Here is a 20,284-nt window from a genome sequence, read left to right as displayed (position 1 = left end):
CACAAGGGTATTATTATCTACATTTTATACTGGAAGAAACTGGTACTTAGAGGCTGTGCTGGTTTGAAAGGATTTATGCAGCCTAGAAAAGCCATGCCTTAATCCTAATCCAATCTAGTGGAGCAACCATTTCTTTCAAACCCTATTCAGTACTGTATGTGGGAAACTTGATTAGGTTATCTCCATGGAGATGTGATTCTCCCAATTGTGGGTATTAACCTTGGATTAGAGGGAGATGGGACTCCGAGTGGGTTTTGATTAGTCTACTGGAGTCCTTTGGGTGAGGAAGCATTTTGGAGAGAGGCCCTCTTAGACACAATGGGAGAGCAACAGAGCACAGTCACGAGAACCATGAGAGCCAACACAGTCAGAGAGCTTTGGAGATGAAGGAGGAAAAACGCCCCTGGTGGAGCTTCATGAAAGAAGATTCCTGGAGAGAAAGCTAGCAGATATGGCCTTGTTTGCCAAGTGCCTTTCCAGTTGAGAGAGAAACCCTGAACATCATCAGCTTTTCTTATGTGAAGGTAACCTCTTGATGGTGCCTTAATTTGGACATTTTTATAGACTTGCTTTAGTTTAGAGATTTTTCACGGCCTTAGAACTATAACCTTGTAACTTATTAAATTCCCCCTTTTAAAAATTCCGTTTCTGGTATACTGCATTCCAACAGCAAGCAAACTAGAACAGAAGGTTAATTCCTGCCTAAGGTAATAACAGCCAGTTAAGTATCAGAACTATGTTCAAACCAAATTGAGTCTGAATCCAAAATCCATGGAATTTTTCCCTTTTTTACCTAAATCTTCAAATTCAATCCAGGTCTAAAAGGAACCTGCACTTTGTGAGCCAGAGAACGTGCTTTCAGGGAACCGGGAAGGGTACTGCAACTGGAGCCGCAGAGGCTGCGTCGCCCCTCCAAACACGGCTTCTGGAACCGCCCCTTCCGGACACCTGACTTCTGGAGAACCGCCCCTTCCGGACACCTGACTTCCAGAGAACCACCACTTCCGGACACCTGACTTCCGGAGTCCTGCCCCTACTGTGGGCCATGCACTGCTATCTTATAAATGTACAGAAATTTAAATTAACCAAGCCACTGCATTAGTGAGCCTTCTGGTTAATTTGGCTGGAAAATAAGAATTTAAGTGGTGATACAATGCCATGAAAGTTTCTGTACTACAAAAGAAACATGCAACCATCAAGGTAAATTAAGAAAATAGCATTCAAAAGCTGAATGGCCCCCTATTAAGGAAGACAAATAACAAGCCACATTTTGGAATATTTCTCCTGGTTCTACAATGTTGAGGTTGTAGATGTTAGAAGGAAATGAGATATTTAAGAGTCACATTGAAAAAGTGGCTGTCCCACATGATTTCCTCAGTGTGACATATTTTTGTTTCAACAATTTGAAAATAAAGGAAACCTAGCGCTGAATAATTGGGCTCTTTTCCCCATAAATCTTTCTAGTTCCAATCTTTATGGTAGTCTAGTGGTCGGGATCTCCCTGGCTCAATAGTTCAGATCTGGTACAGTTCAGCCTCTGCACCTTGTGGTCTCTCCTTCAGAAATGAAGAGCACCTTATTTCCAGTCTGTGAAGGGATTACTAGTCCGTCTTGTATGTGTATTTCGTATCAAGGGGCTTGGTGCACTTCCAGCAAGTCTTGAGTATTTGGAAATCAATCTCTTTGCGACAGTATTGTCAGCAGTTTTTACTTCTCTTAGTAAGTTATAGTGTTTCTTGTCTCCATTTTAAATCCTGGTTCTTTAGGCTTCCCCAAATTTCTACCACCCTCAACTAGTCCTCAAAAATAACTTCTTCCATCTTGAGTCTTCTATTACAATGTTTCAAGTCTTTGTATGCCATTTTTAGCTTCCTTAACATATTGACTTTGAAACAATTCAGATTTGTTTTCACATTACATTCATCCCACTAAAAATGACTATTTTAAGGCCACAACTACTTCCTTTGTAAGCATGCCCTGGCTATAAGGGTGGAGAAAGAGTGGAGAGGCGAGTTTGCTTACTCTTTCCATCAGGCTATTTGCTTTTGTTGTCACTGTTTTTACTATACACATATGTTGTTGATTTCTCAGAAATCAGTAAAATTGTAATGGTTCCTATTATTGGTAGGGACAAGCTCCGAATAAAACATATGGTTCTGAGCCTTGGGCCTGCCTTTTTATAATGTCAGAAAACTCCACTAATCCCCAGAAATCCTGTCACTTGGGTGCTCCTCTCTGGTGAAGTATCAACAAGCCAAGATATTTATCTGTCTTTTCCTTTGTCCCTTTCTCCTTTCCTCCCTTCCTTCCTTTCTTCCTTCCACAAACATGCCAACATTGCAGTGGTAACTTTTTTTGAGTAAGACACAGATTCTCATGTTAGGAGTTTATAAGCTACTGGAGAAGAAAATAGAACAAGTGATTGCTATACAATGTGATAAATGTACGTGAAGGAAGCATAGGCTACTAAAAAAAAAGGCAAGGAAAAAAAATGACAAGAGCACACAACATGGTTTGCAAAGACTAGGAAAATTTTCCAGGGTCTGAAGGATGAGTAGGAATGAGGTAGGAAAGGGGAGGGAACAGTGTTCTAAACACTGACCACAGCTTGTGCAAAGTCTAGGAATATCAGAGTGCAATTTTTTAAAGAATTTAACCCTTTCTATCAGCCACATTTCCCTCTTCTCTTTCTGAAATTTTCTTTCTTAGGAAACTTTCACAAATATTCCTAGATTTCTAGGCCAGGGTTCCTCACCAAGTAAACCAGATATTTCTCAGCTGCCAGGTCATAGGGGAAGAGTTTCTTTTCTAGTGAAGGTTTTCAATTATTGCCTCTTCAAAGACCCTGAGAAAGGACAGGTCTTTGAACAAGCTAGTCACTGTCATGGAGAGGAGTTCAACAACTCGCAAACACCCTACATTTGTAAGCCAAAGACAGATTTAAACAGTATTATTTTTCCCTCAATTCACCTCCTCAAAGGAGGGGTTAGTCTAAAAGACAGAAGGTACTTCCTTTCCCTTTAGGGCATCCGTTTTCATTTTTAAGCTCTTCTCCCCTAACCTTTGCCTCTTCATTGCCTGTTGCCAAGCATCTCCTGATGGAGAGTATGAAAAGATACTCTGAGATTCATGATGAACACATTTTGGGGAGCAGTGGGCTGAATCAGAACTATTTCTTCTTGGAGACATAAGACTATAACTTAATGCAACTCCCCATGAATGAATGATTCCCAGGCTTTCAAGAATCTGTTCTTTTTCCTTTTTTTTTTTTTAAATAAAATTTAACTGGGGTTTCTCCTTTTCTCTCTATAAAAAAGGCAAAGAAATGTTCATATCTAGTTTAGTAAAGGCAAAGTTCATTCCAGGACTGGGAGCCAAACAGAACAGGCTAAATTGGCTGCAAATCTCTGAGAGCTTTTTACTGGAAAAAGCTCCCTACATAGCAATCCTGTCTTACTCTATCTTTTTTAGCTTTTTCCCATTCAAAATAACTGTCATCTGAGCAAACTGAAACAGCAATCAGTATAAAACAAAGTTTATAAACCAGCCTGTTAACTCTGGTTCGTGAACATTGTCCTGAGCCCTCACTGCTAACTGAAGTGCTGCCCCCATACACACACACACACATATACAGGTGAGGGAGGGAGTACAGCTCACCTTTGGGTCCCCCAAAATAACTGGTACATGGCAATACAACCCTATTTAGTTGGGGCCAGTTGTCTTCCTTCCTGAAAGATCACCCTGCATAAATCTTAGTGAGGATAGTTTCAGTAGAATCAGGCAACTGTGTCTGCCAGTTCAAATTCCAAAAGCATTTAAAAACAGAGAAAACATTCTAGAGTTTAGGGACTTCCAGAATGTGTGAGAAATCTTGAATTCAGGCTGCATCATGAAAAGTAACTCTTAAACAACTGGTGGGGCAAGATGGTATAACATTTTCTACTCTTCCACCTCCTGTTTCATTCCCTATTAGTACATATACCCATTTCACATATACCCATTTCACAGATGAGGAAACTGAAGCACAGAAAAATTAAGGTATCTTCTGAGATCACACAGCTAGAGTCCTCCCTCTTAGTACATATAGTATACAATCTCTATTCAATAAATATTTATTAAGTACCTTCTATATGCCAGATACTGTGAATAACACTTGACATATACAGATGAATAAGACAGAGGCCTTACCCTTGGGGGGAGGAGACAGGAATACATAAACATACAGGTATCATTCATGTGATGAGTCCTGTGAAGGAAATAAGCAGATGTGCTATGGGACCACACAGGAGGACTACCAACCAAGAACATCTTCCTTTAGGAGGTGATATTCAAGTACTTTCAAATATCAGCACTGAAATTTAATCAGAACAAAAGCTGTGAGATCCTGAGCAACCCCTTTTAGATTACGAAACTTAGTGAAAGTGCCATGCAGTAACTCAAATGGTATTAAACAAGGCAACCTGGGGATCCAGTAGAAGCAATGGATAAGAATAAGAAGACATAAGTGGGTATATTGGCACTACAGAGACTGCCCTGAAAATAGCTTTGTGGAGTGGTGACAGCAGATGGTTAAAAGTGAACAGTGTTTCAACTCAATCACACTGTTCACAATTAGGCTCCAATAGCTTTGGGTATGTAGAGCAGAGCTCAGTCATGCAAAACAGAGAGTTAGAAACAATTTAGTAGAGTTTTAGAGCTCTATTTAACTGGGATGGAGTTAAAGTCAGGGGTGCAGTCTCCATGAGATACTGCGGTACTATATGGAGGAACTGAGATGGACCCAGTCACAGAAATTGGAAGAAGGTTATGATTCAATGGGCACACAGGAGTTTTTTCACTCCGAGTATCCTAGGGCCAAGCTTTAGGAAAGCAGAATTGGTACCTTGAACTGAGGTTGGTCATTGAATTGGTCATTGAACTGAGGTTGCTGCTCTGAGCAGAATTGGTTGAAATCTGAGCAGAAAAGCCAAATGTAGAATCAGATTGATTTAAACAATCTTGCAAGACAGCTTCATGAGAAAATAAGAGTATACAATTTGAAGAGAGATAAACTTGAGTTTGAATCTTCCCCTGCCACTAACCAGCTATGTATCTTTGTGTGTGTGCTTAACCTCTGAGGTTTAATGTCTTTATGAGTAAAATAAAAATGTACCTATGGCTGTGAGAAGTAAATAGAATGATGATAATGGAAGTGCCAAGTATAGTTCTGGAACAAAGTAAGAGCTCAATAGATGATACTTTTCCCTTCCTTACAGACCCCAATTGTATATCATTCAGTTGTAACAATCTACATTACTCATCTCAGAGACCCATGCTTCAATGCATTTTTATATATTAATAACTTCCTAGTCAGTACATTTTTATCCCTTTACCTCATATTTAAAAACTGTGGCAGATATTAAAAGAAATTTATTCAGAATCATAAATAAAAACCCTACCTCTGTCATCAAATCACAGCCTTAAAGTTAAGTTCAGCCAAGAGCTGGCTTTTCAGATTTTAACATAATACACTCCCACTGCTTGTCCAAATTGTCATCCAGTCTCTTTAAAAAAAAAAACTCCCTTTCCTGTCCCTCAGCTTAGTATGACTTCATCTCCAAAGCATGCGTGATGAACACATTACTATTTCCTCCTCCAAGAATGTGATGTTACAATGTGGGGCCCATTTCTGAGCTGGATAGAGAAGGAAAAAGTCATATGTCCAGTCTCCATACAGGCATTCACTAGTTAAATTTTACAGAGAGAACATCTCTGTTCCATAGCCACAGAAAATATTGCTTATCTGTGTTTGGTATATAGCCTTGAATATAGATAGTTCCGGTTTGCAACAGGTGACTCAAATGCAAGGCAAATCAGTACTACTAAAAAGAAATCACCATCACTCAGTGCTGACCAATAGTGAATCAAATGAATCACCTTTGAACCCAGAAATGGAAACATTTTGATTGATGTTACAATTTAGAGAAATAACATATTACCATGAAATCATGAATATGATTGTTCACTCAGTTATCAGGCATATATTTCAACCTATGTCCAGCAACGTGGCAGAGTCTAGCAGAACTCTGTGCAGGGTCAAGGAAGAGCTGGAAGAAGAGGCTGGTAAGGTAAATACCAGTGAATTTCATTCACTGTGCAATAGCTCCATTCCCCATCCCCAGTCTCAAAGCAGGCAGCAGTGGAATCATCTTCCTCAGCTGCTGGGGCAGCTTGCTGCTGCCAGTGTGGAATATAAGGATTTAATTTCTCTAGATCCGGGGGCATGCAGTCTGGTCATTGCTCACTGCCTTTGATCAGCTACTTTAGAAAGGATCCCAGCTCTAAGTGAGGCAATTGTTCTAACCCATCTCAGGCAGAGTGGCAGAGAAGTCTTAAAAACAATACCCTTCCTTAAAACTATAAAAAACAGTTAAATGGCTGCATTAACTGAGAAAGTGGCCCATCAGAAAACAGAGCTTCAAAAACATAGGAGAAGCTTCCGGCACTCTTGATGGCTCATTCCTCACCCTCTCTGTCACACAGTGTGGAGCTGGCCTGTGCTTCCATTGTGAGTCCCTAGCCTTGTTTTGGTTGGGAAAGACTAACTTCCAAAATTCCTCTTAGGTTAGCCCACCCCCTCCCCAATTTAGCTTGGGACACTTAAAACAATTAATTTAAACAATCTGGAAAAAGCCTTACCAGCTTTAAGTTGCACAACTGAGCACAAATGAGAGGAAGAACTTCTATTTCATAAGGAGTTGAGGTGAGGCAGGTTGGACAGAAGAGGAAAGATAGGGAAGTGACCTTAACAAAAAGATCCTTTTGGCATACACACACACACACACACACACACACACACACACACACACACCCCTAGCCAGCCCCCACACACTTAGCCCTTGCTCAGGTAGGCACCAAAAAGAATCAGTGAAAACTGCAGCTCATCAATCCCTTATTAACATAGCCAGGGGGAAGGGCCTCTCTAAGTCTTAATAATGCAAAGATTCCGATGTCAGACAGCTTCTCCTCCTTTGGAGAATACCTGAGCTTATCTTTCCTCAAGTGTGTACTTTTGTTATGCATCAAAGTTTTGAGCTGTACACACTGACTAGGCTTTGGATTCGTTGGCTGTACACACTGATAGTCCTTGAATTCTTTCCTGCAGCTGAGTCAAGAACCTTCATGGTGTCAGCTCCTTTGGCTGAAGTCACAACTTCACCAAAAATTCCCATGGCCCTCTGGTATCCAGCAAAGAATTCCCCAGCCTCTCCAGCATCCAGCTGAGAATTCCCAGGGATCTGTGGCATCTAGCAAAGAATTCCTGGAACTCTGCAGCATATAGCCTAGATCTTCTAGGGCTCTGCAGCATGCAACCAAGAAATCCCAGGGGTCTCCTGCAGCGAGCCTATTAAACTATTTGGCTGTCCACACTGAATGGTCCTTGAATTCCTTCCTGCGATTGAGTCAAGAACTCTCACAGCACCAGCCCTTGGTTGACATCTCAGTTTCTCAGAGAACTCCCAGGGCTGTCCAGCTTCAGATGAGAGGTTCATATTCCTGTAAACCAGTGAACTCCTAAAGCCACTAGCAAGCACAAGCCCAGAACAGGACACAGACTAAAAGACAGGAAGGACCCTGCACTTTGCATTCACTTCAGGCTGACCTTCTTGATATAGAAGGGCTGAACTCTGAAGAACAGCAACAGCCAATACAAGCCAATTTGCCATGACTATGAAAGATGTTTTTTGCATTGGTTTGTTTGGTTTTGTTGACTCATGAAACCCAAGGATATCTCTGTCTTAATAATAATTGGGTACAAACTTAAGAAACAGACAATTTAGGGAATAAATCCCAGAGTTAATACTTAAAAATATTAAAATGAACAGCATGCAAAAAAAAGATTATAAGACAAAGAAACAGGAAAAGATGGCCCATTCAAAGGAAGAGGACAAAAATCTAGAAAACATCAACAAAGAAAGCCAGACTGTGGATATACTGGACAAAGAATTTTTAAAAATGATTCTCAATTTGCACAAGGAGATGAAGGAAAATAGAAGAACTGAAAGACATCAGGAAAACAATGAATAAGCAATGTAAGAATCTCAGTAAAAAGATAGAAATTTTTTAAGAGGACCAACCATACCCACTGGAATTGAAGACCACAATAACTTAAATGAAGAATTCCCTAGAGGATTTCAACAGCAGATTAGTGCTGGTAGAAGAATCAGTGAACTCAAAGACAAGACAATCGAAATGAGTCAGGTTGAGAAGCAGAAAGTAAAAAGAATTTGAAAAAGCAAAAATAGCCTAAGGGACCATCAACTGCACCAATATATGCATGATGAGAGTCCCAGAAGAAGAAGAGAGACAAGAAGGACAGAAGGAATCTTCAAGGAAATAATGACAGAAAACTACCCAAATTAAGCAAAAACTATAAATATGCACAACCAAGAAGCCCAACTAACACCAGACAGGATAAACTTGAAGAGAAATAAGCCAAGTCTCATAGCAGTCAATCCATCAAATACAAAAGACAAGGAAAGAGTTCTGAAAGCTGCAAGAGAAAAGCAATGCATCATATATAAAAGAGCCTCAATAAGCTTAAGTGCTGATTTCTTATCAGAAAACAAGGAGGCAAGTAGGCAGTGGGATGAAATACTTAAAGTGCTGAGAGAAAACAATTTCCAATCAAGAATTTTATATTCAACAAGACCGTCTTTTAAAACTGAGGGAGAGATTAAGACATTCTCAGATAAACAGAAGCTGAAGAAGTTTTCTACATTAGGCCTGGCCTACAGGCAATGCTAAAGGGAGTTCCTCAGACTGAAAGAAAAGGACACTAGACAGTGGCTAGAAGCAAAAGAAAGATATAAGGACCTCCAGTAAAGGTAAATTTATGGAGAACTATAAATGCCAGCATTATTGTATTAAATTTTTGATATATAACTCCCCTTTTATCCTCCTACATATTGAGTAATACAAATGCATATATATTAATGATAAATCAATATAATGTATCATTACTTCAATATAACTACTGAAGTCAAGTTGGTATCAAATCAAATGTGATTGTTATAGATTGAGAATGTTAAATTTAGACCCATGCTAACCACAAAGAATATCAATGGAAAATATATACAGAAAAAAGTAAGAAGAGACTCAAAATGGTATGATAAAAAAACAAATAAATATGAAATAAACAAGAGAAGAATTGAAGGGCAAAAAAGTATAAGACTTACAAAGGCCAAATGGCACAATGGCATAAGACAGTCACACATTATTGGTAGTTACTTTAAGTGTAAATGGATTAAATTCTCCAGGCAAAATGCAGAATTTGGCAGAATGGATTTTTAAAAAAGCATTATCTAAATAAATGCTGTTTACAAGAGACTCACCTTACATTCAAGACACAGAAAGTCTGAAATTGAAAAGAAAGATATACCATGCAAATAGTAGCCATTAGTAGCCAAACTAAGGTCAGATAAAATAGACTTTAATTCAAAAATAGTTATGAGTGACAAAGAAGATCACTGTATATTGCTAAAGAGGTCAATTCAAAAAGAAGACATAAAATTTATAAAAATATATGTACCTAATGGCAGAGAGCCAAAACATATGAAGCAACTATTGACAGATATGAAGGAAGAAATAGACAATTCTACATTAATAGCAGGAGACATTAATATACAGCTTTTTAAAAATGCATAGAACATCTAGTCAGTAGATCAATAAGGAAATAGAAGACTTGAATGAAACTCTCAACCAAGTGGCCCTAACAGATATTTATAGAACACTCCACCCAAAAGCAGCAGAATGCATATTTTTCTCTACTGCATATGGATCATTCTCTAGGATAGATCATATGTTAGGTCACAAAACAAGCCTCAGTAAATTTGAAGAAGTCAATACAAAAGTATATTCTCTGGCCACAAGAGAATGAAGCTAGTAATCAATACAGAGGGAGGACTGGAAAATTCACAAATGTGTGAAAATTAAACAATGCACTCTTAAACAACCGAAGGATCAAATAAGAAATTACAAGGGAAATTAGAAAATATCTTGAGGTGAATGAAAATGAAAGTACAACATATCAAGATTTATAGGATGCAGCAAAGGCAATGCTGAGAGAAAAATTTATAGCTCTAACAGCTTATATTAACAAGAAAAAAGACTTCAAATCAGAGACCTGACCTCACAACTGGAAAATCTAGAAGAAGAAGACCAAGTTAAACTTGAAGTGAACAAAAAGAAGGAACTAACAAAGCCTTTATAAAATACAGACACAAGCCACTTGACTTCCCAGCTGACAGAGGTGCTCCAGACATCATCAGCCTTTTTTGAGTGATGGTAACTTCTTATTGGTGCCTTAATTTGGACGTTTTCATGGCCTGAGAACTATAAACTTGCAACTTTATAAATTCCCTTTTTAAAAGCCATTCTGTTTCTGGTATATTGCATTTCAGCAACTTTAGCAAACTAAAACACTGTAGAAAACAGTTTGGCAGTTCCTCAGAAAGTTAAGTATAGAACTACCGTATGACCATAATCCCACTACCAGGTATGTATCACCACAGAAATGAAAGCAGGGACTCTAAAACAGATATTTGCACACTGATATTCATAGTAGCATTATTCACAATTGCCAATAGATGGAAGCAACCCAAGTGTCCATCAATTGATGAAAGGATAAACAAAATGTGGTATATATATACAATGAAATATTATTCAGCTATAAAAAGGAACTTTATTCTGATACATGCAATAGCATGGATGAACCTTGAAAGCATCATGTTGAGTAAAATAAGGACACAAAAGGAAAAACATTGTATGAGCTCACTCATATGAAATAATTGGAGTAAGCTAATTCATAGAGCCAGAAACTAAAATATAGGTTACCAGGAGCTGGGGTGGGCATAGGGAAAGGGGAGTTAATTCTTAATTGTGCAGAGTGTCTGTTTAGGGTGATGGAAAAGTTTTGGTAATACATAGTGGTGATGGTAACACAATATTGTGAATGCAATTAACATCACTGAATTACATTCTGAATGTGGTTAAAGGGGAAATTTTTAGGGGGTATATATGTTGCTAGAATAAAAATTTTAAAAAAACAACAACTATAGAACTGAACAACACAAACAATGAATCTTGAGGCAAATTATGGACTATAATTAACGGTAAAATTATAACAACATCTCTCATCAATTGTAAACATAGACAATACAAAATTAAAAATGTTAAAATCGGAGGATATTTATGGGACTCTGTATTTTTAGCATGATCTTTCTGAAAAGCCTTTGGTCCTGGCCACACTAAGGGTTATAGTCTCAAGTATGAGCAAATCCATCTATACAACAACTGTGTCTTTTAGAGTTGTCTTACCTCCTCTGCCTTTAAAACTTCCCATATTCGAGCATGATCTTCCACCAGCCAGTGTCCAGTGCTTTCTACTTTGGTAGAAAGTTTGAATCTAGACACCACTTGAGTAGCTTCTCCCATAGTTTTCCCCTCCATCTTGAAAAAGCCAGGTAGGAGGCATTACGGATCTGTGTGGAAGAATAAAGTATAGTCCAGGTTAAAACATTAAAATAACAGAGGAGATTTGAAAGCAAATTATCATGTTTGGTTTGTGGATAGAGACCACTCAAGTCAGTATCACAGCAGGCATCAAATTTTATGGTCACTTCTTACATTCTAAATATTCATTACTGGTATTCTAATGAAAATTTCTGGAGGTTAGAACACATTTTAATAATGACAGCAGTAACCTAAGATTTGAAGAAAAACAAAAAGCATCCTGTGCCTGTGATATCTGCTCTTCAACTGGGTTCCTCAGGAGGAGAGATGGAATGGGCGTAAGGCAGAAACCCAAAGTACGTTTTCATATTTCCATGCCATGTGTTGCATGTGGAAGAAGTAATGGGTATGGGATCAGAAAATGTTCATTCATTTACTCTTCAAACATACACTGAGAACTTGTAGATACCAGCCTCCATGCTAGGCAAACACAATGATTCAGTAGCATGGTTCTTAACCTCAGGAAGCTTACGGGCTCAGGGTAGAAAATATCAGAAACAAGTAATCACAATCTATTATATCATAATATAGTGTGCTAAATGGTGCAGTAATTGTATTTCTAAACTGCAATAAAAGGAGAGAGGAATATTTTTCTTGATCTTTATTGGCTGTGTTACTTTCTTGGGCCTCAGTTTTATCAGCACTCACTGTGAAGATAGTATTTAAAACTTAATGCCAATTCAGTAATGTCTACTCCCTTGACATCTTTCTCAATCTATCTGCCACTGGCTTGTTCAAAACTTCGTCATATTTTGCTGGGTCAGCACCATACTCTTCTAAGGGGTCTCCTCGTCTCCATTCCAGTCCCCTGAAATCTATCCTTCTTAGGATAATTTTTCTAAAAGTCAAATCTGATAATAATGCTCCACCTACTTAAAACCTTTCCTAGAAAATAAAATCCAAACTCCTCAGCAATGTATCTAAGGTCCTTTCGTGTCTGGCTCTTCCACCTCTCCTCGCCCACCTCATCCTCTGTTGCCTCCTCTGCCACACTGTCTCAGGTATTTGAATGTATTTAGGGTTCTGGAATACACGTAGCTTGTTTACCTGTATCTGCTAGTCTATGGGGACCCCACCCCATCCCCCTCCCCACCACTACAAAGGGAATAGAGCCTTCCCTTCTTTATTACTCTCAGTGTCTACTCTGGACAGATGCCTTCCGTGTCACTTATAAGCTTTATTATAGTTATTTGCTTTCAATTCTAATTCCACCTTCTGGTCAAAAAAATTTTCTGCAGACTAGATATGGTGCCATATACATAATAAACACTAAATAGATGTTTGATGAATTAGTTAATTTAGTCAGTAAAGAAGTAAGTGAGAATCCAGGGAAAATAAGAATGCAGATCTAATATATTCAAATGACAGATGTAAAATTGAAGCTACCATTTCCCTTTGTTTAACAATTTTTTTGTTTAACAGACTATAAGTTTTTCATAAGAAAGGGTCAAGGGTAACATGTATTATGTACCCAAAGAGCTAATATTGCAAGCTGCAGTTGCTCATTGGTTAACAATTGACTAGCTTTTGTGTTAAAGTCTTCAGGGAATTGCGCATATCTGCAAAAAAAGTAGGTCTTATGCTCGCATAACCTATTACTCAAATAAAAGCAAATGGAAATTGGGATTGATAAGAGGATGAGGGGACAGGTCAGAGGATTTGGGTAAACAAATCTCCTGAAAGGAGTTACTTCTCTGCCTCAAGGCCTCATGTGCTCCATCTGTAAACCCATCTGCTTGCACAGGGTAGTAATGAGAAAACTACTAACAAAAACCACTGTGAAGAACTTGGGAACATAAAGCACTTAACATACTCACATTAGAACCAGGAAGCAGAAACTTTACAATTGATGATCAAAGCTCCTCAGAGTAGAAATGCTAATAAATGATAATGACACATACATGCAAAGAAATAAACAAAAAAGAGTCATGTGGAGATTTCAGTCCCCAGAAATGTAAATTAAAATAAACAGGCAAAATGGAAACAGGCCTGATTAGTAAAGAAGGAAATTCCATTGTTGTTATTGGAGATAATACTATAAACAACAAACAGTTAATCAAAACAAATTGGAAAAACTACATAAAATGGTTTTGGCTGTATTCTTTGTATATTACAGAAAAGTAGATTGATAAAATAGACAAACTACAAAATCTCAAGGCAAATAATTGAACATCTGTAAATGTAATCTATCCCACTGAACCCACTATTCCTATCCTCTTGTCTGCCTACGGCTGCTTCCTCATCTCCTCAGTGTGGGTGAAAGTCGGCAAATTTTCAGTGTTGGAGGGTGAACTCTACTATACACTGACTTCCCTAAGATTGCTCCTTGCCCTGGTTGGGAGGAAGACGCAATTCCAAGTTCAAAACCATTCCAAAGCTCTTCAGAATTAAGGAGGGATGCAAAAAAGCAGCCAGCTCTTACGAGGCTCTTTAAGTATTTTGAGACTCTCCACCCTATCTGGGACTTGAGCACTTTTTTCACCCATCCTCCGTACATCTCCTCACTCATGAAAACTAACCAGTTACACAATGTACACAATATATATTAAACTTCTAGTGCGTAGCGGTCACTGTGCTAGGTATTTTCTATATTCTCTCTAATCCACACAATAACCCTGTAAGGTGGAGAACATTATTTTACAGCAATGAAAAGTGAAATTCAGATAGATTAAGTAGTTTACTACATGGATATCTTTATTTTAAGCAATGAATAGGAAAATTCAGATAGATTAAGTAACTTTATTACACTGCTAGAAAACTGCAGAGTTCCAAAGGTTATGCTCTCTCTACTAAGTCACTTCAACAGACTTTCGGCACCTCTTCTCCCATTGCTGGTGAAATGCGGCCTCCCTTTAGTGCCCCTTCCCCCACTGACACATTATGAGGATAAAGTATCTGTATCTTAGCTCATTAGCACAAGAGTACACCCTTGAGAGATGATCACATCTGGTGAGAATATAAGAGTAGAACAGAGGGAAGAGAAACATAATGAGAAAATAGATCAATCCTTTTTCTTTTGACTCCAATGTCAACTTCAGATAGGCCTGTGTTCAGAAGAGCCCCATGCCTGTTTTAATGCTTCACTGTCACTGTCTTGAAATTCTTAGTACTTTTTGAAAAGGGCACCCCACATTTTCATCTTGCACTGGGCCTTACAAATTACAAAGCTGGTCCTGCTGCTCATTCATCTTTTTCCTTTTCGAATCTAAAGTTCTCCTCTGCTCTTTCTTTTAAAAAGTCATGCACTATAAATGTACTAAGAAATGATGAATATGCAACTATGTGATGATATTAAGAATTACTGATTGTATATGTAGAATGGAATGATATCTAAATGTTTTGTTTGTTAATTTTTTTTAATTAATAAAAAAAAGGTAAAAAACAAAAACAAAAAACACAAAAGTCACACACTATAGGCCAGTTACTTATTCCCATAAAACGAGCTAGAAACCTATCTGGTGGGGCCATTTTTTGGTCAGAATTCAAGCAGGACGCATATCATTACAGGAGGTAGAACTCCTACCTTAAATGTGTTGTACACTTCAGTGTTGAACTACTGCCTTCTTTACTCATAACACACAGTCTAGGTTACAAGCCAACCTCCATGCAAATACCACTAACATGAACTTATTCAACAGAGAATGAGACAGGATGAAGTCACAACCTAAAAGACAACATCTTTCGTTCTATTTAAAAACAGTTCTAAAACACCATGAGCCTTACAAGCTCTTCTGGAAATCAATGTTGAAGAACTGTCATCAGGAAACACCTAATACCCACATCAGCAGGATTTAAAAAATATATATTGGATGGCAAGGTTAGCTTTAAGTTGGAATGGGATGGGGAAAGGAAGCTGTACAAACACAAAGGCAAGTATCTGATCAGAGAAAACGAAAGCAAATTTCTTCACAAAAGTTAAAACAGAAAATTGCTTGAGAACTATTCTTTTCTCATTATAAAAGGATTGCGATTGTATGCTATGTGCACTGCATGAGGCAGAAAAGTAAAGTAAGAAAAGGATAAATAAGTTTCATGGAAAGGAAGAGAGATACTCTCACTTGATACTGAGAAACCATTAACTGACGTGAAAAGCTACTGTGAGGGTTTTTGAGGTCACTTCCCCCTCAGCCATTAGATCCTTAACACCCCCAGCAAAGCTGAATGGTTTTTATTGAAATTTTCTAAAGTTAGTTAAATCCAAAGATCATTCTAATCAAAATTTATAAATTTTAGCTGTCTTAAAAGTAATTGATAGCAAAGCGGGGGAGAAAGAACCTAAGTCTTTAAATAAATGTATTTCTTTAAAATGTGTGTTTTTAAATCTGTATCTTCTTTTAAAAAATATTTACTAATGCTATGCTTATGATTTAATACATATAATGTATAAGGTGATAAATTATTCTATTTCTTCAAAAATACTCAAGTTCCATGGTTATAATGAAGGGCACAGTTGATGCCATCATATTGTAAATGATCATGAAGGACCAAAAGTGAATGAAAACTGAAAAAGATGGCAGCACATGAAGCTCCAGGATGCCACTGCCCTCACAATCTTTGAACAATGAACAAAAACTAACAGAGCCACTGTTACCAGACAAAGTCTGTGGATTCTTTTGCCCTACATGCTCAATAACCAGTTCCTGAGACACTGGGTTTTAAAGAGAGAAGAGTTAATTACTACTAGGCACATAGCAGGACAGCAGATGGCCTATTGGCCCCAAATCAGTCTACCCAAACTGGAGAATTACTGACAATTTTATTAGAGAAAACAATGGGCAGGGTGTAGGTTAATGAGCCCAGTGGCCCCAGATGACATAATTAGAGGTGATCTAATTATTGAGCATGTGCAGATTGATTACATGCTAAGTCACAGAATATATGTAAGAAAATGGTGGGATGGGCATAATTTTTAGTATTATACTGAGGTATAGGTGATTGTAGGTTAAAGTCTAAGCTACTGTGCATGTCAGGCAGGCCCGCTTTGGTTAAATCCAGTCTTAGTTATAAAGATGACTTTGGTCTTGGGGTGGGTTAGTTCTGGACTGACTCAAGACTCTTCATTAATAAACATTAGCAGTCGTCTTTAGTGATTACAAGACTCTAAAGTTGAAAAACTGGATAACTGGGTACAGATGAAGGTTAGTCACACCGTTTTTATAATCACAAGGGCAGAAGATAAGGGCTATACAATCAATATCAGATCAAGACAGTTGGGTTAGGGCGGGCCACGTGGCTCAGCAGGCAGAGTTCTCGCCTGCCATGCTGGAGACCCGGGTTTGATTCCCAGTGCCTGCCCATGTTAAAAAAATTTTTTTTTAAATAAGAAATAAAAAAAAAAGACAGCTGGGTTACAATTTAGAGATTTCAGGTTATTTCCCTCTTTCTACTCCAATACACCAGAAAGCAAAAAGGAATATCTATATAATGATTCAGTAACCAAAATCATCCCTTAAATCCTGATGGCTCAGTTACACCATCTTCCTCAACGTTCTGAAAAACAGTTAAAGAGTTTAAGTAACTTGGAAAGGGTAGAATGAAGAAATTGAAGCTTTAAAAATGGTAGGAAAAAAAAACGGTAGGAAAAGCTTGTGGTGCCTTAGCTGCCCTTCTCCCACCCCCTTCCCAGTGTGTGCAGTGCCAACCTGTGTTCTCATTGTGAATTCCTGGCTCTGTTTCAGAGGAAACGGAATAACCACAATGTGCATACTGGGATAATGGGTATCTGCATCTTCTTTTAAAAAATATTTACTAATGCTATGCTTATGAGTTAATATATATAAAATACAAGATGATAAATTATCCTGCATATTGGTGCCATTTTATCTGGTAGCAGCCCAAAAGACTAAACCAGGAAACTCTTCTCTGGCACACTCTCCCAGAACTTGCCCAGCAGGCAGAAGCAGCTTGCAGACAGCTAAAGCAGTGTAAGAAACAATTATATCAAAGCAATCTGTAATAGAGCTCCCTGGAGAGTGTGAAAATCTATTTTATAGGGAATAGAGGGAATATTTGGATTCCTGTGAAAGATGTGTGTGTATTGGGTGGGGTGAGGGGGAACTTTGAGGTTTAAGAGGAGTGAGGGCTGGGTTCCTAAGGCCATAAGCTAGCAAGTACAAACCTTCAGAAATGACAGAAAGGACCCTGCACTTCAATTTCACCTCAGGCTGATCTTATTCATAGAAATGCTAAACTCAGCAGGAGTGTATATGCCAACACAGGGAATGTACACAAAGACTGTGAAAGGTGTTTTTGTATTAGCTGATTTTTTGTTAGCTCCTGGCACTCAAAGAAATCCTTAAGGAATGGAAGCTCAAGAATCAGGATATGATGACACATCCAAAGGAACAAAATAAAAATTAGGAAACAATCAAGAAAGAAGATCAGACTTTGGATATAGCAGACAAAGACTTTAGAAAAATGATCTACCGTATGTTCAAGAATACAAAGGAAAATGTAAAGAATGAAAGGATATCAGGAAAATGATGCATGAACAATATGAGAATCTCAAAAAAGAGACAGAAATTTTAAAAAGAACCAAACGGAAATACAGGAGTGGAAGAACACAATAAATAAGAAGAAAAATTCTCAAGATGGCTTCAAGAACAGATTGGAACTAGCAGAAGAAAGAATTAGTGAACTTAAATACAAGGCATTTCAAATGGGTCAGGTTTTTAAAAAACCCATATACAACATAGGCAGTGAACTCTAACATAAACTATAGACTATAGTAATAGTACAATTATAATAGTATTCTCTCATAAATTGTAATAAAGTTACCAACTAAAATGCAAAGTGTTAATAATAGAAGGTGTAAAGGAAACTGCATTTTTTGCATGCTTTTTTTGTAAACCCACAACTTATGTAATATAAAATAAATTTTAAAAAGAGAAAAAATGAGTATTGACTATGAATGCAAACATTTCAGATTCCATGGTAATATTCCAATTTTTATTTTTTGTTATTAAATTGGAAATATAGTACTTTTATATGGCAAGTCAAATATATACTGCATTGTCAAATTTTAATAAAAATATATTTAGTTTATAGCTAAAACACAGTAGACTTCAAAATAATTATAGGAATATCATTTTCTTATTAGGGATATGTGTTAGATTGAGTTATGCAACCAAGAAAAATGAACCGCTTTTAAATAGTAACTCTTGAAGATGTTATGATTAGTTAAGGTGTATCCAAATTGAATGAGGATGACTGTTTATCCAGATTCCTGGAGGTCTTATAAAGAGAAGAAACAGGAAGCCAACATGAAAGAAAGCCACTGACAGGAGGCAGAAGCCCAGCAGAGACAGAAGAGATAGGAGAGGACAGCATCATGTGACCCAAGGCAACCACACAAGCCAAGGAACTCCTGGCCGCCTGTACCCGAATATTACAGACTTTGGGGAGAAAGCATTGCCTTGCGAACAACTTGATTTGGAACTTCTCCTAGCCTCAAAACCATGAGTCAGTAAATTCCTGTGTTTAAGCCAACCCATTATGTGGTATTTTCATAGCAGCCTAACAAACTAAGACAGGAAAAGCTATAGATATCAACTCAAAAATAGTAACATGGATGAAAAGTACTCATAGAAAAAGAGGGCGAACAGATGATAAATGGAAATTATTTACATGCTTTTGCTGTAATAAATTTATGTAAAATCTATTAAGTGAATTAACAGCTTCTCAGGGGCTATCTTGAAAACCTAAGTATTAAATGACAATGTAGTAACACAAAAATTTACCATTACTACTGTCGGTTCTTGCCATTTGATAAAAAAAAAAATCCATAAATCCTATAGATAATCTTTTTGAAGTACAGCTTTCAAAAAAGAGCTAGGGGGGCATGCCACGGTGGCTCAGCAGGTAAGAGTGCTTGCTTGCCATGCCCGAGGACCCGGGTTCGATTCCCGGTGCCTGCCCATGTAAAAAAGAGCTAGGGGCACAATTTCACTGAATTCTGTTGCTCTGTACTTTACTGAATTTGACTTTCCTTTCTCTGATGATAAATAGTGTATGAGACATCCCTTAAAATCATTATCTTTTCATCTCCCTCTCCTTCCCTTTAAATATGTAGGAAGAAAAAATAAGAGTTTAGTGTTCAGAACCTTACCAGAATTGTTTGGTGCTCCTTATCGTTATCTCATAGGGCCATACTTTTCTTTTGCCCCTGCAGATTCCAACATACTTATGAACCATACAGTGTTTCTGAATTTTCCCTTTTTGCACATAAACTTTTGCTTCTACCTCAGGAAATCTTTTTATTTTTAACTCAACCCATATTTCTTCTAATCTTGAAACTGTCTGGCATTTGACCTGTTCCAGTCCCTTCCCATGATTATTTGTCTTTTTGCCATTTATTTACTCCCACCTCCTATCATGCTAATTCTTCTTCCTAATGAGCTGAGGTTCTTTTCAGATAAGACGAGTTTGTTTACTCCCATCTCCTGCCATCTTCAACCCTTACACCTGAAACGCTATATCAAAAACGGTCTTTGCATTTTACTTTTACTCAAAGTTTCAGAACAGGGTAAGCGCAGAAAGCACTGAAATTCAAGACAGAAGACCTGAGTTCATTCATTATAGGCTACAGTTAATTCTTTAGTTTAGGTTTTGTTTTTTGTTTTTTTTTTAGCATGGGCAGGCACCGGAAATCGAACCCAGATCTCCGGCATGGCAGGCGAGAATTCTGCCACTGAGCCACCATCGCACTGCCCTTTTTTAAAAAAATTTTTTT

At 37.8% G+C, this 20,284-nt stretch overlaps 1 protein-coding gene across 1 annotated transcript in view; it reads right to left on the bottom strand.

The window, feature by feature from the left end:
* RGL1 (ral guanine nucleotide dissociation stimulator like 1) overlaps positions 1–20,284 on the bottom strand; it is a 286,004-nt gene that overhangs the window by 138,198 nt on the left and 127,522 nt on the right. The window contains exon 2 of the mRNA XM_077157204.1: positions 11,359–11,522. Coding sequence (XP_077013319.1) covers positions 11,359–11,490 — 132 coding nt within the window. The 5' untranslated portion in view covers positions 11,491–11,522. The remainder of the gene's footprint in view (positions 1–11,358; positions 11,523–20,284) is intronic.

Source organism: Tamandua tetradactyla, chromosome 4 (genome assembly GCF_023851605.1).
Source record: "Tamandua tetradactyla isolate mTamTet1 chromosome 4, mTamTet1.pri, whole genome shotgun sequence".
NCBI classification, from domain to species: Eukaryota; Metazoa; Chordata; class Mammalia; order Pilosa; family Myrmecophagidae; genus Tamandua; species Tamandua tetradactyla.
The sequence above is the reverse complement of the archived record's forward strand: the minus strand, read 5'-3'. Positions and strand labels throughout refer to the sequence as shown.